Raw genomic sequence first — 21,663 nt, forward strand, 5'->3', positions numbered from 1 at the left:
TATGTCCATATATCTTAACCAGTTTGCAGACATATTCGGTCTCTTATATGCCTTGGCCTCCACTGGAGAGATCCATCTAGGAGTCTTTCTCTCAAACAAGTCTTTGTATCTAGTCCAAACCTGATATAGGGATTTTCTCACAATATGAGACTTAAAAGTTCTGTGGATTTTAGCCTTGTCATACCAAAGGTATGCATGCCAACCAAACATATTATCGTGTCCCTCCAAGTCCAACACATCCACGTTCTCTAATTTAAACCAATCCTTTAACCAGCAAAAGGCCGCAGCTTCAAAATAAAGCCTTAAGTCCGGCAGGGCAAAGCCTCCTCTGTCTTTAGAGTCTGTTAAAATCTTAAATTTTATTCTTGGCTTTTTGCCCTGCCATATAAATTTCGATAGGTCCTTTTGCCATTTTTTGAAACAGTCTAATTTGTCCAAAATTGGTATGGCTTGGAATAAAAACAGCATCCTTGGTAGGACATTCATTTTAACCACTGCTATTCTTCCCATTAACGACAGTTTGAGTCTTGTCCAAATCTCCATGTCTTTTTTTATCTCCTGTTGGGGATAATTCAGACTGACATTCCCAGGTGTCAGAAAAGGTAATATTTATGTATGTCACTACTGCAGCCTGTGTTTGTTAGCCCAAAAGTGGAAAACGAGCAAGGTCCCAACCAAAGACAGAATATGCACAACTCACAGACTTAACATATAGAATAAGAGAACAAGAATATATGGGAAATAATGGTTGTGTGCAGCTGAAAACGCTGGCAGCATTCAGATAAATTCAACAGTGTAAATAAGTTTGACAGATGCAGTAATGGAATACTGAATGGTACAGCTTTTTGTAAAAGGTACAGGGATTTGTGAGATGTAAAATGAACCATGGAAAGAGAAGAAGGGAAGTCATTGATGTTTTGAGGATTTAAAATGAGTATTTTAAATTGTAAAATAGAAATTTTAATGAAAATTATGTACGGAAGGGACCCCCGAGGGGCATCTAGTCCAGCCCCCTGCAATGCAGGAATCTCGGCTCAAGGATCCCCGACAGGTGGCCACTCGATCTCTGCTTCGAAGGCTCCCATGAGAAAGATTCTGATGCAACACCAAGAAAGGAAGAATCCTGCAAAGAGTTTTACCTTCTCTGAGTAATTCTGAGCGCACACAGGGAGCCCAAGGAAGTTCCCCTTCTGGGGTCTGTCCCAAGTTGATACATAACGGCCGCTGTGCGGAAAGGCCCTGCCCTTTGTGCCTTCCCCCTTTCCCCTTTCCCTTCGTGTTCGTTTCTGGGGAGGCTCATCCTCCCTGGGCTCCCCGGCTCCTTCCTTTCCACCTGCACTTCCAGGGACGGAGAGGCAGTGCGGTGTAGTGGATAGAGCACCAAACTAGGACCCTGGAGACCCGGGTTCCATTCACTACTCTGCCATGGAGCTCGCTGGGTGACCTTGGGGGGCCAGTCACCAACCCTCAGCCTGACCTACCTCACAGGGTTGTTGTAAGGATAATATGGGGAGGGGAAGAGGATACACAGCTCCCTGAGCTCTGCGGAGGGAAGACGGGATATAAAATGCAATAAATATTTTAAAATAACCCTTTGACCCACCATACCGGGGTAACAGCTGCAACTTAACACTGTGGAGTTAGAACCAGGGGGACGGGACGGGACTCGGTGTGCTTTTAAACTGAAGGAGATTTAATTCAGTTCTTTAGTCAATCCTCCTCCTTTAAATATTGCTGCTGTTTTTGTATCTCCTTTGTGCTGGTTCCTCTGTTGTTACTCTTGAATTCTCACTGCGTGGTTTATCCCATGGTGCTCCTTCGATGGGGCCCCATGACCTACAAGTTTCACTCTCTGCTGCGTCCCTATTTTGCATTATATCTCAATAAACCGTTTAGTTGGACTTGCACTTGCCACCTGGAGTCCATGCTCTCTGCACCTGCATTTCGGCTGCGCTTCAGGGCCTGCACTCCCAAGGCCAAGTTATCCCCGCTTTATGCTGGAGCTGCCTGGGCTGTTGCTTGCTGGACTTTGGAGCCAGGAATCAGATAACGGCAGGCAGCTGCCGATCCTGAGTTCATAGAATCATAGAATCATAGGGCCATCCAGTCCAACCCCCTGCCAAGCAGGAAACGCCATCAAAGCATTCCTGACAGATGGCTGTCCAGCCTCCGCTTAAAGACCTCCAAAGAAGGAGACTCCACCACACTCCTTGGTAGCAAATTCCACTGCTGAACAGCTCTTACTGTCAGGAAGTTCTTCCTAATGTTTAGGTGGAATCTTCTTTCTTGTAGTTTGAATCCATTGCCCCGTGTCCGCTTCTCTGGAGCAGCAGAAAACAACCCTAAACCCTCCTTTAGATGACATCCTTTTCTATATTTCAACATGGCTATCATATCACCCCTTAACCTTCTCTTCTCCAGGCTAAACATACCCAGCTCCCTAAGCCGTTCCTCATAAGGCATCGTTTCCAGGCCTTTGACCATTTTGGTTGCCCTCCTCTGGACACCTTCCAGCTTGTCAGTATCCTTCTTGAACTGGGGTGCCCAGAACTGGACACAGTATTCCAGGTGAGGTCTGACCAGAGCGGAATACAGTGGTACTATTACTTCCCTTGATCTAGATGCTATACTCCTATTGATGCAGCCCAGAATTGCATTGGCTTTTTTAGCTGCTGCATCACACTGTTGACTCATGTCAAGTTTGTGGTCTACCAAGACTCCTAGATCCTTTTCACATGTACTGCTTTTAAGCCAGGTGTCACCCATCCTGTATTTGTGCCTTTCATTTTTTCAGGGCCGGTGATGGCGTGGGGTGCCAAAACCCCAAAGAAGGAATGGTTCTGTTTCGGAAGAGGCAGTTGCTGTCAAAAAAAATGTGTGAATGCTCCTTGAAGAACAAGACCGCAAACATGCCAGTGTGTTTGCCGTTAATCCCTATACCATGCTAATAAGAGAATTACAGCAGTGTTGTGTAGTGGTTAGAGCACCGGGCGACCAGGATTCAAATACCCGCTCTGCCTTGAAGCGCATTGGGTAGCTAGTCACCAACCCAACCTCGCAGGGTTGTTGTGCGAGATCAAATGGGACAGGGGGAACCATGTGTGCCGCTTTGAGCTCTTTGGTGGGAAAAGTGAGATATAAATAACAAAAATAAACATAGAAAATTCTTTCCAGTAGCACCTTAGAGACCAACTGAGTTTGTTCTTGGTATGAGCTTTCGTGTGCATGCACACTTCTTCAGATACACACGAAAGCTCATACCAAGAACAAACTCAGTTGGTCTCTAAGGTGCTACTGGAAAGAATTTTCTATTTTGTTTCGACTATGGCAGACCAACATGGCTACCTACCTGTAACTAAAAATAAACATCTCGTATGATATCTGGGCATTCCTGTTACACAGAAGAACGACCTTTCCAGTTGGAAGTGAGCATCTATATGAAAAATTGTGAATACAGGGGATAGACCAATGGCCACAAATGCCTTGGAAGTCCCCTGTGGTGGGTGTTTTGGAGGAGGAATGGTAAGTGGGGGGCCCTGAAATGCTGGTAAGGGGGACTTTTTTTTCTTCATTTATGGTGGAAACGTCAATCAAAGTGGTTCTGGCCCAGAGCAACTTCAAGTCCGAAATCCCTTTTGACCCCCTTCTGTGCCTGCTGAGTGATGAGGAAGAAGAAGAAGAGATTTATTGTTAGTACCCATCTGGCTGGGTTTCCCCAGCCACTCTGGGTGGCTCCCAACAAAATTAAAAGCACAGTAAACATACGTAAGACCAGAAGGTCCATCTCAGGCCTGGTGCATCCTTTGCAACGGCTGGGATTCTGTACATGAAGCTGTGGAAAAGTAACCGGAAGCCTAATGAAATTTATTTACGAGAAAATGACAGAAACAGCCAAGTATTACTTAACTAAGTTACGTTAAAGGGAAAAGAACATTTTAGAAAAGCTGTTGGATCCTGGTAATTCCATATGTAAAGAAAGAAGAAAGGATTAAAGCTAAAAAAGCAAATGCAATTCTGGGCTGCATCAATAGGAATATAGCGTCTAGATCAAGGGAAGTAATAGTACCACTGTATTCCGCTCTGGTCAGACCTCACCTGGAATACTGTGTCCAGTTCTGGGCACCACAGTTCAAGAAGGATACTGACAAGCTGGAACGTGTCCAGAGGAGGGCAACCAAAATGGTCAAAGGCCTGGAAACGATGCCTTAGGAGGAAAGGCTTAGGGAGCTGGGTATGTTTAGCCTGGAGAAGAGAAGGTTAAGGGGTGGTATGATAGCCATGTTCAAATATATCAAAGGATGTCATCTAAAGGAGGGAGAAAGGTTGTTTTCTGCTGCTCCAGAGAAGCGGACACGGAGCAATGGATTCAAACTACAAGAAAGAAGATTCCACCTAAACATTAGGAAGAACTTCCTGACAGTAAGAGCTGTTCAACAGTGGAAATTGCTGCCAAGGAGTGTGGTGGAGTCTCCTTCTTTGGAGGTCTTGAAGCGGAGGCTTGACAGCCATCTGTCAGGAATGCTTTGATGGTGTTTCCTGCTTGGCAGGGGGTTGGACTGGATGGCCCTTGTGGTCTCTTCCAACTCTGTGATTCTATGAATTTCGGGGCGAGGTGTAGAATGTGTCTATTTACACGATGACTATTTATTTGTCAGGGAAGGCTGACATGAGAAATGGCAGCTCCTTTGTTGCAGATTTACAGTATGTAATCCCTCCTAAGAAATGCTCAGTCTCTGTTAAAGGTAAGATCAAGTGCAGTGTCGTTTGTTTGTAATATGCTTATAGATTCACAGAACTGTCCCGAGGGTCATCAAGTCCAACCTATCTAAAGGATCTTTTTCTGTTTCAAGGGGAAACTGCAAGGGGGGGCCGCTGTGACATTGCCACAGAGATCCCCAAACAGATGATGGAAGCACAGGTTATTTTATTATTAATTTCATTTCTATATTGCTTTATATTTTTAAGGGAAAAAACCCACAAAGCAGAGAGAACACAACATCAAATAAAACAGTCCAGACAAAACAGAAGGAAGTCAACTATAAAGTATGCAATCAAAGCAATATAATTGGCAGCAAACTAAATCTAATCTTAAAGATTAGAAAATAAAATGTTACAAAGGGGGTGAAGTACCGAATGCAGGTTGATGCAGCAAAGTTAACCCAAAAAATTATCTTAAAGATTTCGAAAGAAAACTTTACTAAAGGGTGTCAAATATAAAATGCATGTTTAAAACAGCACAGTTGGCAAGAGAATAGAAGGGTACCATAAGCGTCGACCGTTTCCGCTGCTGCCAATCCCGCCATTGGTGGCATAAGTAGAAGCTTTGCATCTGCACCAAGAGGCAGCCAAGATGGTCTCTGCCTCTTCAGCACTCGGGGCATTGTTTGGAGAATAGAAGTTGCTATATTCCCCTGTTCTGCACCCCGTTTCCCCCTTCGACAAAGGGGGTGTGGGGTCATGAACTGCATTGCAATGCTAATAAACGCCATTTATTCAACTCTGACTGGTGTCTGAAAATGGTTTGGCCGAACTGAAGGGGGTACCAAATGTCCGTGCTCTCCGTCAGCATTGTTTAGGGTTCCTTTTGCAGGCGGCAGAGTCACCCAGAAAGTCTTCCAGGGTCTCCTTTCTCAGTTCAGCTCACCCACGTGGAAAGAAACACCTCACACATTCCAGCTCTGCTTAAAGGGTTTATTGAAGAATTAATATTGCAGCTGATAAAATGGCTAGACTAGGGCAGAGTAACAGCCAGACCCATTCTCGCCTTCAGAGCCTGTCTAATAAAGAAGTCTGTCGCTAAGGAAACCCTGTTGCTAGGGAAGGAAACTGAGAGGAATCTGGTTGCTAGGGGCAAAAGGATGCCCGGATCCTTTCAAGTCTCTCTTTAGACCACACTAACCCCAAAGGACTTCCTGGTCTTTAATGCCGGTTGCCAAGTGGGAGAGCAGCTGGTTCTGCAGAGATCCCAAACAGTCTCCGGAACCTGGCCCAGGTGAGGAAAAAACTGGAGCGTTGCTGGCAGACATGATTCCTGCTCTGGCACCCCAGGGAGCAGCGTGAATCCCTGTTTCCTTCTTGCAGGCCGGCCTAGGCCACCTTGCGGCTGGCAGTCTCCCTTCCGCCATCATCCAGGCCCACCAGCTTCTCCGAAGCCTCCCAGAGTTTGCGGCCGATGGTGGGGTCTCGGGCGAGGGGCGAGGGCGATGCCAGGCTGCAGTCGCTGTCAAAGTACTTGCCAGAGATGCCCTCCACTTCTTCGGACACAGCGCAGTATGTGGTGCTGAAGGAGCCCTGCGTTGGCGACTGGGGAGGAGGCAAAGAAAGAGGGTCAGCCAGCTCCACAACACAGAATCGTAAAGTTGGAAGGGACCCCCAAGGGTCATCCAGTCCAACCCCCTGCAATGCAGGAATCATCACAGCGGAGGAATCTGCTTGAAAGCCTCCAAGGAGGAGTGGGCCACCCATTTCTGAGGGAGTCCCTTCAGTCGGAATCTCCTCTCCTGCCATTTGGAGCCATTTTTGGGTCCTGCCCTCTGGAGTCGCAAAAAACAGGTTTTCTCCATCTTCCTTGGGGAAGCCCTTCTGATCTTTGGAGAGGGCTCTACAACTTCTCTTCTCCAGAGTAAAAATACCCAGCTCCTGCTTCATATGCTGGGGGGGGGGGGGAGAGACGCCCTGGGTTAGAGGCCCTGCAGCAAGAATGGCAGGTGAGAGCCTGGAAAGAGGAATCCATCACACTCGGGGGCAGGTCCCCCTCACTCACTCATCTCACCCTGTGGCAACAACATGAAGGGGGGGGGGCATAACAGAAAACACGAATAGGAATAAACTGCCTCTTTTGGAAGATGGGATGCAACTTGGCTTGCAGAAGAAGGGTAGTTCAAGCTATGGTTTTTCCAGTAGTGATGTTTGGAAGTGAGAGCTGGACCATAAAGAAGGCTGATCGCCGAAGAATGGATGCTTTTGAATTATGGTGCTGGAGGAGACTCTTGAGAGCCCCATGGACTGCAAAAAGATCAAACATATCCATCCTTAAAGAAATCAGCCCTGGGTGCTCACTGGAAGGACAGATCCTGAAGCTGAGGCTCCAGTACTTTGGCCACCTCATGAGAGGACTCCCTGGAAAAGACCCTGATGTTGGGAAAGATGGAGGGCACAAGGAGAAGGGGGTGACAGAGGACGAGATGGTTGGACAGTGTTCTCGAAGCAACCAACATGAGTCTGACCAAACTGCGGGAGGCAGTGGAAGACAGGAGTGCCTGGCATACTCTGGTCCAGGGGGTCACGAAGAGTCGGACACGACTAAACGACTAAACAACAACAGAAGGCAGATGGAGAGGGGGCTGAGAGCTTAGTGTTTGGACTAGAACAGTGGTAGGCAACCTAAGGTCCGTGGGCTGGATGTGGCCCAATTGCCTTCTCAATCCAGCCCACGGACGGTCTGGGAACCAGCATGTTTTTACATGAGCAGAATGTGTCCTTTTATTTAAAATGCATCTCTGGGTTATTTCTGGGGCATAGGAATTCATTCATTATTTTTTTCCAAAATATAGTCCGGCCCACCACATGGTCTGAGGGATGGTAGACCGGCCCATGGCTTAAAAAGGTTGCTGACCCCTGGACCAGGACCTGGGAGAGACCAGAGTTCAAATTCCCCGCCCCACTTGACACTGGCTGACCTTGGGAACTGGCAAAGTCTCTGCCCTCGCTGACGTTTGCACTTCTGGTTTCCTCGGCTTTATTTATCGTACTTATTTTTACTCTTTTTCCCCACCTTTTTCTCCGAGGAGCCAAAGGTGATGTGCACGGTTCTTCTCCCCCTCCTCCTTCAACCCCCACCATGACCCTGTGGGGTAGGCTAGACCCTAAGGCTCTGAGAGGCAGCGACTGGCCGCCCCCGAGGACCAGCCTCTGTCCCGTCTCACCTTGAAGAAGAGGATGCCCATGACATGGAATAAGAGGCGAGCACACCAGCTGTAGTTCTGCATGATCTCCGTGCGGACGAGGCCTGGGTTCAGAGCATTGACAGTCACTCCTGCAAGGGAAGCAGGTGCTCAGTCACCAAGGGTCAGGGCAGGAGACACGCAGCGCCCAGCTCTGCCAACCCTGGCTGGCAACAGGACAGATCTCTGGCCGGATTATTACAGAGTGAGAGATCTTGAGCAGGGAGCAACCAGCCTGGGCTCGTGTGCAGCGCGAGAAAAGTCCATCATTCGAGCAATTTTGGGCTCCCACGATACATGGTCCAAGGGTGCTGGTGTGATCCACATGAGAAGAGCCTGCTGGATCCAGCCAAAGGAGGCCCACCTACACCAGCCTCACGTTCTCTCAGTGACCACCCAGTTGCCCCAAAGAGAAATAATCATAATTATAATTTATTATTTATACCCCAGCCACTCTGGGCAGCTCCCAACAGATTAAAAACTGAATAAAACATCAACATTAAACATGAAAAACTTCCCTAAACAGGACTGCCTTCAGGTGTCTTCTAAAAGTTTTGACATCTGATGGGAGGGCATTCCACAGGGCGGGTGCCACCACCGAGAAGGCCCTCTGCCTGGTTCCCTGTAACTTGGCTTCTCACAGTGAGGGAACTGCCAGAAGCCCCTCGGAGTTGGACCTCAGTGTCCGGGCTGAAAGATGGGGGTGGGGACGCTCCTTCAGGTCTACTGGGCCAAGGCTGTTGAGGGCTTTCAAGGTCAGCACCAACACTTTGAATTGTGCTTGGGAGTCCACAACACCACCCACCCACCCACCCTCATGGCCTTTTCCAGCAACTGGGGTTCAGAGGCATTGTGGCTTGCAAGTGGGAGGCCGAGCAGAGCCACCCGGGCTGGTAACCCTGGAGAGCCCTCTCCTCCTCCAAGAATTTGTCCAATCCTCTTTTGAAACCACCGAGGTTGATGGCCATCACTGCCTCTTGTGGCTGGGAGTTCCAGAGTTTAACTCTGTGGTGCATGAAGGACTTTCATCTGTTCTGGATCTTCCAGCATTCAGCTTCGTTTGTTGGCCACGAGTTTCTAGTGTGAAGGGAGAGGAAGGAAAAACTCTTCTCTGTCTTCATAGCCCGTTGGCAGGGGCAGGTGGTGATGAGGAGACTCCTAGCCCACTCACACCCATAAAGGGCATTGTGGTCCAAGGGCAAAGGGGTTCATCTGCAACAAAATCTTGTTGTGATATCAGTACAAGCCGAGCTGCGAACGCTGCAGCAGCGAGGTCAGCGTGCCTATGTGTAATGTTTTTCACCCTGTGGGAAATCCAACAGTCTTCCCACACATGTGATGTCATTGTAATTTACTGATGTACTTTACTTTCAGTTCTGCATCAGGAGATGCTGGACGCTTTTACAGACAGCTCTGCAATAATGAGCTGCGCAGAGACAGACTCTGTACTTTATCTACAATAAAGTAGGTTTTTAGCCTTACTGGCTTGTGCGTGTTGTTCTTCAAGCTGGGGAACAATCGCATATTATCTTTGTGCCCCTGGACTCCAGTAGCCAGAGGGCACGGAGGCTTCGTCCGCCTTGGGGGTCAGTCTCTCAACTTGCCCCCGCGGGAAGTTTTCATAACAAATCTGGCCTTCCATGTCCAGGTGGGACCCCCTGAGAGCAGCTCCACGCGCAACCAGCAGCGGCTCCGGGCTGTGAGCCACTGGGGAGCTTTGCTGAGTGCTGCCCCGAGCTTTTAATGCTAGCTTCCTCGCAGTAGTTTTTGCTTTTGTAAAAAAAAAAAAAAAAAAGTGACGGGGTGATATTTCGCAAAAGCAGACCAGAAATAAAAATTGAATTAAAAGTGTTTTCCCAAACATATCCCACAAGGCAAAGTGATGTTGGTGCGATGCTGGAGCTGGGGGGGGGGAGGGCCTACCACCGTTTCGTGGCTGGCAAGCGGGGGGGGGGGCTCTGAGCTCCCTGGAATCGGCCCAAGTCCTGCGGGGGCGGGGGGGGAACTTAATGGCCAACAGAAAGCGCAGCTCAATGTCAGCACCGACCAGTGGGGAAATGGGTCAGAGTTGTGCCGTGTGATTGACACCTAGACGGGACCACCCACCTGTCTGCGTGGTCTGCCAAGGTCAGGCTGGCTGGATGCTGTTGCCCACCTCTGAATTAATTGTGGAGTGGGATGGGGTGCCTTGAAGTCTTTATAGCTATCAATGGCTCTACCTCCTCGGCTGGAGGCAGCAATGCCCTGCCTCCCAGTTGCTAGAAACAGCAGGAGGGGAGAGTGTTGCTCCTGTGTTCAACTCCTGCTTGCAGGTTTCCCATCCTGGGCATCTGGTTGACCACTGTGAGAACAGGAGGCTGGACTCGATGGGCACTGGGCCTGATCCAGCAGCCAGACTCTTCTGATGCTCTTCCTCAGAAGGTAACGGGCTCTCCTTCCTTGGATGCTTTCTAGCAAGGGTTGGGGGGGGGCCATCTCAGAGATGCTTTAGTTGAGATGCCTGCATTGCAGGGGGTTGGACTAGATCAGGCACCCCCAACCTTCGGCCCTCTAGATGTTTTGGACTACAATTCCCATCATCCCTGACCACTGGTCCTGTTAGCTAGGGATCATGGGAGTTGCAGGCCAAAATATCTGGAGGGCCGCAGGTTGGGGATGCCTGGACTAGATGGCCGTTGGAGGTCCCTTCCTACTCAATATTTGTTGGAAGCCGCCCAGAGTGGCTGGGGAGACCCAGCCAGATGGGCAGGGTACAAATAATAAATTATTATTATATTATATTATTATCTACAATTCTAGGATTCCCACCCACGGGGCAGCCCCTCAAAGGTAAAGGTCAAGGACCCCTGGACGGTTAAGTCCAGTCAAAGGCAACTCTGGGGTTGTGGCGCTCATCTCGCTTTCAGGCCAAGGGAGCTGGCTTTTGTCCACAGACAGCTTTCCGGGTCATGTGGCCAGCAGGACTAAACTGCTTCTGGCACAACGGGACACCGTGACGGAAACCAGAGCGCATGGAAATGCCGTTTGCCTTCCCACCGCAGCGGTACCTCTTTATCTACTTGCACTAATAATAATAATAATAATAATAATATTTATTATTTGTACCCCGCCCATCTGGCTGGATTTCCCCAGCCACTCTGGGCGGCTTCCAACAGAAACCAAATACAACAATATCAAACATTAAAAACTTCCCTAAAAAGGGCTGCCTTCAGGTTTTTTCTGAATGTCAGGTAGTTGTTTATTTCCCTGACCTGTGATGGGAGGGCGTTCCACAGGGCGGGCGCCACTACCGAGAAGGCCCTCTGCCTGGTTCCCTGTAGTTTTGCTTCTCGCAGTGAGGGAACAGACAGAAGGCCCTCGGCGCTGGATCTCAGTGTCCGGGCTGAATGATGGGGGTGGAGACGCTCCTTCAGGTATACAGGACCGAGGCCGTTTAGGGCTTTAAAGGTCAGCACCAACACTTTGAATTGTGCTCGGAAACGTACTGGGAGCCAATGCAGATCTCTCAGGACCGGTGTTATGTGGTCTCGGCGGCCACTCCCAGTCACCAGTCTAGCTGCCGCATTTTGGATTAATTGCAGTTTCCGGGTCACCTTCAAAGGCAGCCCCACATAGAGCGCATTGCAGTAGTCCAAGCGGGAGATAACCAGAGCATGCACCACTTTGGTGAGACAGTCCGCGGGCAGGTAGGGTCTCAGCCTGCGTACCAGGTGGAGCTGGTAGACAGCTGCCCTGGATACAGAATTAACCTGCGCTTCCATGGACAGCTGTGAGTCCAAAATGACTCCCAGGCTGCGCACCTGGTCCTTCAGGGGCACAGTTACCCCATTCAGGACCAGGGAATCCTCCACACCTGCCCTCCTCCTGTCCCCCAAGAACAGTACTTCTGTCTTGTCAGGATTCAACCTCAATCTGTTAGCCGCCATCCATCCTCCAACCGCCTCCAGGCACTCACACAGGACCTTCACGGCCTTCACTGGTTCTGATTTGAAAGAGAGGTAGAGCTGGGTATCATCCGCATACTGATGAACACCCAGCCCAAACCCCCTGATGATCTCTCCCAGCGGCTTCATATAGATATTAAAAAGCATGGGGGAGAGGACAGAACCCTGAGGCACCCCACAAGTGAGAGCCCAGGGGTCTGAACACTCATCCCCCACCACCACTTTCTGAACACGGCCCAGGAGGAAGGAGCGGAACCACTGTATAACAGTGCCTCCAGCTCCCAACCCCTCTAGCCGGTCTAGAAGGATGTTATGGTCGATGGTGTCAAAGGCCGCTGAGAGATCCAGCAGAACTAGGAAACAGCTCTCACCTTTGTCCCTAGCCCGCCGGAGATCATCGACCAGCGCGACCAAGGCGGTTTCAGTCCCATGGTGAGGCCTGAATCCCGATTGGAAGGGATCCACTAGTGTGCTTTCAAACTGCTAGGCTGGCAGGAGCTGGGACAGAGCAAGGGGAGCTCAATCCGTCGCGGGGACTCGAACCGCCGACCTTCTGATCGGCAAGCCCAAGAGGCTCAGAGGTTTAGACCACATCGCCACCCGCATCCCCTAACCGCGAGTGGGAAGGGTGGTGGGCTGACCCGTCCCCTGCAGCCTCCGGGCCAGCTCCACCGTGAAGAGGACGTTCATGAGCTTGGTGCTGCAATAGCCCTTGTCGAAGTTCTTGGGCTGCTCCTTTCCGCTCAGGAAATGGACGTTCACCTTCCCCTTGTGGTGTCGGAAGGAGGAGACATTGACGATGCGCGAAGGGGCCGAAGACTTCATGGCATCTGCGGGGTTTGGGGGACACAAGAAGGGTGCACAAAGGGTGACAGGCTGGTAGGTAGAGAAGAATGGCAGATGAAGTTGGTGGATTATGCCGAAAAGGCTAAAATGACTGAAAGAATCAGAAATCAGGAAGACCACAATTTTAATAAGGAATGGGGAACATTGATAATTTATCTTAAAAACCACTGTAAACAGCTAAAATCTTTAGTAGGATTGGAATAACACTTGTAGTTTAATGGTGAATTTTGGACACAATGGAGAGGTAAAAGATTTGGATTATCATGAAAGATGCAGCAGGAAATGATTAATAGCAGGACCCCCAAAGGGGAGGATGGAAGTCCAGGAGATTCTCGGGAATATTGTTTCTGTGTTGTATGTTGGATATGGGACTGCAAAAATTTAATCTGAAAAACCAAATACTGTAAATAAATTTGTGTGCTGGAGCAAAGAACCTCCTCTACCTACCGGTGAATCAGGAGGGATCGAGTCTGGGCTCAGCCCCCAAGCGGCACTCGCTCCTCTTGCGGGGAAGGGTCCCCATAGCTTGGCGGTCTACACCCAAACTTTTTTGGCCCCCCCACTTGATTCCTTAAACTCATCCCCAGCAACCCCTTTGCCACCTACAAAAAACCCATTATTCTTAACATCATTTTGAAATCTGTTTTAGCGTTTTGATTTTTTGCTGTTGTGATTTCTCCTCGATTTTCTTGTTTCCTCTTCTCATAAGCTGCTCTTTTTCTTCTCTTTACAATCCAGTGGGGCCAACTAACGGAGTGCAAAGTCAGTGGGGCATGGGATTCAATACATAAACAAATAGCTTGGAAGATAACGCAATAAAATTCAAAACAGGAACCAATTGATTGCACGTTTATTTGAAATCCAATGAAATCTGCTCCGTTTAATTAATTTAACGAAATGGAGGCCCTTGATCCAGCAATGCCAGCTTTTCAAAACCTGATACTCCTTTACACCTTTGGCGACCCCCTAGCAGAACCCCACCCCTCCAGGGGACGATATCCCCGCCCCACTTTGGGAAACACTGCTCTAGATACCTCCTGAATCTCCACAAATAACCCTGGGGGGTTAAGCTATGGGGCTGGGAGGGGGAAGAGATATGTGGCCTTACCTAGAAGCAAGTTGGTGAGCAGGAAGTGGCCCAGGTAGTTGGTGGCAAACATCAGGCTCAGTCCCTCGGAGGTGACCTCGAACGGCAAACCTGGAGGGAGAGAGAAGATGGGGGGCAGACTGATGGACAGACAGCCCGAGGTGTTCCGCTCCCTGAAATGGGCACAAGTGAGGTCCTTGCCAAAAGTCTCCCCGGGGCAGACACCAGGAAAGGCACCAGCGGGGAGAGAGGCAGTGTAGTGCAATGGTTAGAGTTGGACTAGGACCGGGGAGTCGAGAATCTCCACCATTTGACCATGAAGCTCCCTGGGTGATTTTGGGGGGCCAGACACTACATCTCAGGGTTGTTGTTGTTGTGGGGATGACAATAGGAAGGGGGGGGGGGACGGATGCCGCCTGGAGCTCCGCGGAGAAGGCAGCGGGATAACAACACCAGGAGAGACCTGCTGCTGCTGCTGGATCAAGCCAAGCAGCGTCCCGGGAGCCCAGCAAACCTCTTCGCAATGGCTTTTACATGGGTAAAAGTGCATGAGTCTTTTTGGCAGCACCTGAAAGAGCAGGAAATGTATCTCCGCAGAAGCCAGCTTCTGTGCTCCGGAGAATACACCCTCTTGTCTTTCAGGCGCAGCAAGACGCTTCGCTGTTGCTTTGTGCGGTTTGCAAGAGCGACTGTTGCAGAGGGATGCTCCGCGGAGTCGGGCAGGTGAGGTGCGCCGGGGACGGTTGTCCTCCCGTGCTGCTTGTAACCAGAGGGCTGCCTGCAGTCCACACTTGCCTTGGCGCCGGACGAGCCGTGAGAAGAGGAGGAGCCTCAGGCTGGAAGGATTTCCCAACAGGAGACTCCCTCAATGTCAGAGTGGCAAATTAAAATTTAGATAGATAGATAGATAGATAGATAGATAGATAGATTAGATTTATTTATTGTCATTGTCCGTATATACACAGTATACACAACAACGAAAATCAAACACCCAAAGACCGGATTTACCATACACATTTGCACATATCTCCAACACTCTCATCCTTATTAAAACATAATCTATTAAAACATAACATAATCCAGAGTATAACATAACCTATTAAAAGCATAGCATAACCTAAAAGCCTGTCTCATTCCTTACTACTCACTGCTTACTATTTCTTACTACTGACCCTGAGATCATTATTAAGTGCAATCAAAGCTCTTGGATAGAAACTATTCAGAAGGCGTGTGGTTCGAGTTTTCATTATCCTGTATTTGCGAACATGTTGAACTAGCCAAGATTTCAGCGTCCATTAGGATGCAATCAAAACAAAAATTAAGAAAGGAATGGAAGTGTGTTGAAGAATATATCGTACAAAATTACTTCAATGGAAATTTCTGGATAAGTACTGATTGAGTTCATTAAACTAAGATGCAATGGTTTTAAGTTAGAGGTTTCATCAATCTGATGAAGAATTATGAACACAATGTTAGAGTTTCAACAAAACAGGAAATTCTTTCCAGTAGCACCTTAGAGACCAACTGAGTTAGTTCTTGGTATGAGCTTTCGTGTGCATGCACACGAAAGCTCATACCAAGAACTAACTCAGTTGGTCTCTAAGGTGCTACTGGAAAGAATTTCCTATTTTGTTTCGACTATGGCAGACCAACACGGCTACCCACCTGTAATTAGAGTTTTAAGGTAGCGAGAAGGATATCGTGCATGTGGCTGAAGGAAGTCCCATGGGTATTTGGGTAAATGGTGAGTTGGGTATAGGGTTAGAAGATGTGGGGAACCCGTATATATAATATATGTTATGTATAGTGCTGAAATTGTACCGTAACTAACATGCAATATATATAACATGTAACAGATATATATAATAGGAGATCCCAACAGGAAACCAAGAGGTGCCTTTGCTTAGGTGCTGGGGCGCCCTGCTGGCCGGCGGGGGCCTCCCGGGTTTCCAGAATCGGGGCCAATAACACTTTGGTGCAGGCAGCACAATCCTGCAGAGGCTCTGTGTCTTCCTAGAGGCCCCCTGGAGAGGGTCCGCGGGCGAGCAGGGGTCCGATCCCAGCCACTCCTCTTTCTCCTCCTTCCACCACCCGCACAGCCAGCCCTGCTCGTTACCTGCGCTCCCGGCGTTGTTGACCAGGATGTGCAGCTGCCTCTCTTCCTGCAGGAACTGCCTGGCGAAGTTCCTCACCGACGCCATGGAGCTGGTGTCCAGGATGCGCAGGTGGACGTCGGGGTTCCCCGTGGCTCTGCGGATCTCCTCCACGGCTGCCTCCCCTCTCTCTCGGCTGCGGCACGCCAGGATGGTCCGGGCATTCCTGCGCGCCAGCTCCAGAGCCACGCACTTGCCAATCCCTGCAGCAGAGCCCGGGCGCGCGAGTGTCAAGGACCAGGACCGCGCCGAAGACCCTCACCAGCGCTTCGGGGGTCTTGGCGGGGTCGCGGCTCTCCCCTTGGCCCTGGTCTGGGAACCCAACCTGACTCAGCGGGCGGCAGCAAAAGCAACCAGACTCGTCCTTCTGCCCAGATCCTGCATCCTGCTCACCTGCCACAGGGGGGTTCCCTGCGAAGGCCCCCAGGGGTCAGTGGGGTCTGGCTCTCAACCAGAAGGTCCGTGGTTTTTGAGCTGTGGGCAGGATTCTGGCACTGCGGAGGTTAGACTAGACACTAGATAGAGGACCCTCGGGGTCCCTTCCATCTCCAAGTCCGAAGGCATCAGTCACAGGCCAGCTCATGCCATCCCCAGCCCCATTATTTCGGGGGGGGGGCAGGAGGAAGGAGGGCCCAGCAATCCACACAGCTAAATCAGAAGAGGCTGCTGGATCCGGCCAAAGGGAAGCCATCCAGTTCTGCGTCCAGTTCTCACCTTGGCCAACCAGCCAGGTACCTATTATGGGAAACCTGTAAATAGGATTGCAGCGCCAGAACCCCCTCCCCTCCTGGGGTCTCCAACAACCAATACTGTACTCAGAAACTCTGCTCCCTTCAGCTGTGGCTAGCAGCCCTCGATAGCCCTCTCCTCCTCCGGGCATTTTATTATTATATTTTTTACATAACAATTTATTTATTTATTTAAATTTATGTATTTATTTATTTAAATTTATGTATTTATTTATTTAAATTTATGTATTTATTTATTTAAATTTATGTATTTATTTATTTATTTTTGTTCGTTTGTTTGTTTGAAATAATTTTTATTTGGTTTTACAAGTATAAAATTATAATAATACGAACATCCATATTTACAGATTCCTCCGAATTCTGGACTTCCCACCTTCTCCTCCATGGGTCCTCCAGGCATTTTAAAGCCTTCTAGACTGGGGACCAGGCAGGCTGCCTCCTGCTGTAGGAGCGATTTACATAGTTTAACCAGGCGCTGCATCGTTGGATCGTTGGATCTGTCCTGCTGCAACATTCTCTCTCTTTCACACACACACACAAACCTCAACTAGATCATACACGACAGGTGTCCATCCAGCCTCTGCTTCAGATAATCCTACATGGTGTGATAATAATACTATATTGGGGTGCACGTACTTCATGTGGCAAGGGAAATGCATGTCCAGGCAGACATAACCCACAAGTTCAGAACCACTAAGAACAGGGGTCCCCAAACTAAGGCCCGGGGGCCGGATGCGGCCCAATCGCCTTCTAAATGTGGCCCGCGGGCGGTCCGGGATTCAGCGTGTTTTTACGTGAGTAGAATGTGTCCTTTTATTTAAAATGCATCTCTGGGTTATTTGTGGGGCATAGGAATTCATTCATACTTTTTTTTTTTCCAAAATATAGTCCGGCCCCCCACAAGGTCTGAGGGACAGTGGACCGGCCCCCCTGCTGAAAAAGTTTGCTGACCCCTGACAGAAACATCCGAAACGGGCAGCAACTGTGTGTCGAGATTTCCACATTGCAGCAGGCGCTTGGACTATATGAAACTCGAGGGTCCCTTCCAACTCTATGATTCGATGATAAATGACCCCCCCAGAATCTTTAGCTGAGATTCCTGTCTTGCAGGAGGTTGGAATAAATGATTCTGTCAGTTCCTTCGAACTGCAGTTCTACGATTCTAGGATTCTGTTTTCCGAAGCGTTCAGTGGGACCTTAATCCCTTTGCGCAGCCGCGATAAGCAGGTAAAATCTACCAGGTTGTGGGTTGGGGGTCTGGCCCACTGGCCCCTCAGTCCCAGCACAGCTTGCGGACTCACCACTGTTGGCCCCAGTGACCACGGCGGTTTTGCCACGCAGGTCCACGGGACAAGCCGCAGGTCTCCACGCTCCCCTCCTTGCCCAGAGCACCGCGGACAGGAACAGGGTGCAAGGGACCCAGACAGGGTGCCAAAAGAGGGCGAGCAGCTCCATGGGGGCCCCGTGCGTCTCCCCGAGACAGAGCAGGTTCTGGTGCCCGGCTGCTGTTCTCTGCAGCTATTCCTCCCAGGGGCGCTCCGCCTAGGCGCTCCGCTCCATCGCCTGGAAAGAAAGGGAGTTGCCAAGGTGTGCCAACTCTGCTATTCCGGGCCAGAGTTCTGGTTTAATGATCAGCCAGCTTTTCCACTGGGCTCGGAGCCACAAACACGTTTTAAAAGACACATATCTTGCACACCACGTGCACCAAATGCCACTTGCCCTCTCATTTCTCTCCTGTCTGGATCTCAGCACAGATATCCGGACAGCCCGATTTATTAACATAGGAGCAAATGAAGAGCCAGGCTGCTGGATCAGGCCAATGTTGGAAGGGACCGCGAGGGTCATTTAGGCTAACCCCCTGCAAGGCAGGAATCTTTTGCTCAAAGTGGAGCTTGAACCCACAACCCTGAGAATAAGAGCCTCCTGAGTCCTGCTGCTCCTTCAGCCCCTGCCTCGGATGATCTGGGCACTTCTGGGCATCCCACGAGCAATTCTGGCTTGTTGCTAGGTGCCACCTCTGCCTCCAGGGGGCAAAACACACCCGTAGCCTGGCAAGTCCTCCCCTCATAGAGAAGGCTTCGCGGGGCGTCTGGAACTAATGCCCAATTTTCACCCGTTTTGAGCCCTGGTTGTTAATGCTCAGGAAATCTTTTATTTTCGCATAGAGGTGGGGCGGGCCTGATCAGCGCCCCCAGCCCATGCAGGTGTAGCATTTTGAGAGACAGCCTTTTAAAATTATTATTAAAGATTTTCTTGATTTACAAAGGTAATGCAATGTCTCTCTCGTATTTTTCCATATAAGATTTTTACAAATCGGTTGTTGTTGTTGAGACATTAGGAAGAGAAGGGGGAGAGAGGTGGACGGGATGGGGTGATGGGTGGGGTGGGGTGGCGATATTTCTGTTTTACTTAATATGTGTAGGGTTTGGTGTCAGCGTTGTCTGTGCAGGTTCTCTGTTGTTCCCTTGTGCTCCTTTGGTGGTGAGAGAGGTCGGGGTTGGCGTGGGGCGTGATTGTTCATTTGTGGTTGGCTGTGGTGATCTTTGGTCTCCTGTGTGAGTGGGGTGGGTGAGTGTTTTTGGTCAGGTTAGCCATATTGATTTGTATGCTGTCGGTAGATTTTTGTCATTGTCTTGTTGGGCTGTGTGTGTGATGAAGGGGAGCCATACCTGCGTGAAGGTGTCTTCTTCCGTTTGTCCCCGTGTCAGTTTCAGCTTACTGGTTAGTTTTTCTAGTAGGGCTGTTTCCCATACTGCTTGGTACCATTGGTCCATGCTTACTCCTGACAGGTCTTTCCAGTGTCTGGTTATGACGTTTCTGGCTGCTGAGAGTAGATGGATTATGAGTTCTTTGTGGTGTACATGGGCATTATTGTCTTGGAATATGTTCAGTAAGACCAATTCTGGGGTGATTTCTAGCACTTGCTTGGTTATCTTGCATATTTCTCGTGTGGTTGTTGTCCAGAATGGTTGGATTTTGGGGCACTTCCACCACACGTGGAGATATGTGCCTGTGGTGTTGCATCCTCTCCAGCATTTTGGTGAGGTTCCTGGGCGTATTAACGCTAGTTTTCTTGGTGTTAGGTACCACCTGTGCGTTAGTTGCAGGGCGAGTTTTTTTTATTTTCATAGAATCCTCGAGTTGGAAGAGACCACAAGGGCCATCCAGTCCAACCCCCTGCCAAGCAGGAAACACCATCAAAGCATTCCTGACAGATGGCTGTCAAGCCTCCGCTTAAAGACCTCCAAAGAAGGAGACTCCACCACACTCCTTGGCAGCAATTTCCACTGTTGAACAGCTCTTACTGTCAGGAAGTTCTTCCTAATGTTTAGGTGGAATCTTATTTCTTGTAGTTTGAATCCATTGCCCCGTGTCCGCTTCTCTGGAGCAGCAGAAAACAACCTTTCACCCTCCTCTATATGACATCCTTTTATATATTTGAACATGGCTATCATATCACCCCTTAACCTTCTCTTCTACAGGCTAAACATACCCAGCTCCCTAAGCCGTTCCTCATAAGGCATCGTTTCCAGGCCTTTGACCATTTTGGTTGCCCTCCTCTGGACACGTTCCAGCTTGCCAGTATCCTTCTTGAACTGTGGTGCCCAGAACTGGACACAGTATTCCAGGTGAGGTCTGACCAGAGCAGAATATAGTGGTACTATTACTTCCCTTGATCTAGATGCTATACTCCTATTGATGCAGCCCAGAATTGCATTGGCTTTTTTAGCTGCTGCATCACACTGTTGACTCATGTCAAGTTTATGGTCTACCAAGACTCCTAGATCCTTTTCACATGTACTGCTCTCAAGCCAGGTGTCACCCATCCTGTATTTGTGCCTTTCATTATTATTTTTTGCCCAAGCGTAGTATTTTACATTTCTCCCTGTTAAAATTCATCTTGTTTGCTTGGGCCCAGTTCTCTAATTTGTTAAGGTCATTTTGAAGTGTGATCCTGTCCTCTGGGGTATTAGCCACCCCTCCCAATTTGGTGTCATCTGCAAACTTGATCAGGATGCCCTCAAGCCCATCATCCAAGTCATTGATGAAGATGTTGAATAAGACTGAAAGAACCCTGTGGCACCCCACTAGTCACTTCTCTCCAGGATGAAGAGGAGCCATTGATGAGCACCCTTTGGGTTCAGTCAGTCAGCCAGTTACAAATCCACTGAATGGTAGCATTGTCTAGCCCGCATTTTACCAGCTTCTTTACAAGAATATCAAAATTATTGATATGGATTTAAAGAGGGGTTTGGACCACATTTTGGTCCATTGGGTGGGGTTGATTTCATAACCTATGTCGTCCTCCCATTGTTTTTTGATTGCGTCTAGGGGGTTCGTGGGATTTTGGAGTAGTATTTTGTATATTGCGGATAACATCCCTTTGCCATGTCCCTTTGTCATTAGGATGAGGTTTTCAAAGGCTGTCAGAGGTCTAGTTGCTGCTGTTTTTACTGCTGGATTGTTTAAGAGGGCATGTTGTTGGTGTTGTGCTAACCAGGGTATTTGGGTGTCTTCTAGTTTGTCCTGTATTTCCTGTGTTGACAAAGGTTTGTTGTCTTTATAAAAGTCTGTTAGGTGATATAGGTCTTTGGCTTGCCAGGTTTTTATTTGGAAGTTTTGTGCTGCATGGTGGCATGATGGGTGGTAGGCCAAGGGAATTAGTGGGGATGGGGTTGGGGATAGTTTGCCTGAGAAACAGCCTTTTGAGAGAAGGCAGGGGGAATTCAGCATCACTCTTAAAAAACAACAAGAAGAAGTCTATCTTTTTAAGTAGAAGAATGTGTGTTTGCACACGGTGAAGGCTTGGCGCAGTTGGAGTGGAATCAAGCAGCATCCAGAATTTTGTGTGTGTGTGTGTGCAATGCACGGGGTTGGACTGGATGAGCCATGGGGCCCTTCCAACTTTACAATTCTGAGTCCAATCTGGACAAGGGTGCT

The 21,663-nt window shown here is 49.1% G+C and overlaps 1 protein-coding gene across 1 annotated transcript; it reads right to left on the reverse strand.

The window, feature by feature from the left end:
- Positions 1-5,979: 5,979 nt before the first annotated feature.
- LOC117053436 (retinol dehydrogenase 11-like) lies at positions 5,980-18,280 on the reverse strand. Its single transcript, XM_033161153.1, has 6 exons — positions 18,024-18,280; positions 15,937-16,176; positions 13,842-13,931; positions 12,529-12,717; positions 7,926-8,035; positions 5,980-6,303 (listed from the first exon to the last, which is right to left on the reverse strand). Exons 1-6 carry the CDS (start codon positions 18,175-18,177, stop codon positions 6,088-6,090), a joined length of 999 nt encoding a protein of 332 aa, XP_033017044.1. The 5' UTR covers positions 18,178-18,280; the 3' UTR covers positions 5,980-6,087.
- Between the last annotated feature and the right edge of the window lie 3,383 nt (positions 18,281-21,663).

This window comes from Lacerta agilis, chromosome 9 (assembly GCF_009819535.1).
Source record: "Lacerta agilis isolate rLacAgi1 chromosome 9, rLacAgi1.pri, whole genome shotgun sequence".
NCBI lineage: Eukaryota > Metazoa > Chordata > Lepidosauria > Squamata > Lacertidae > Lacerta > Lacerta agilis.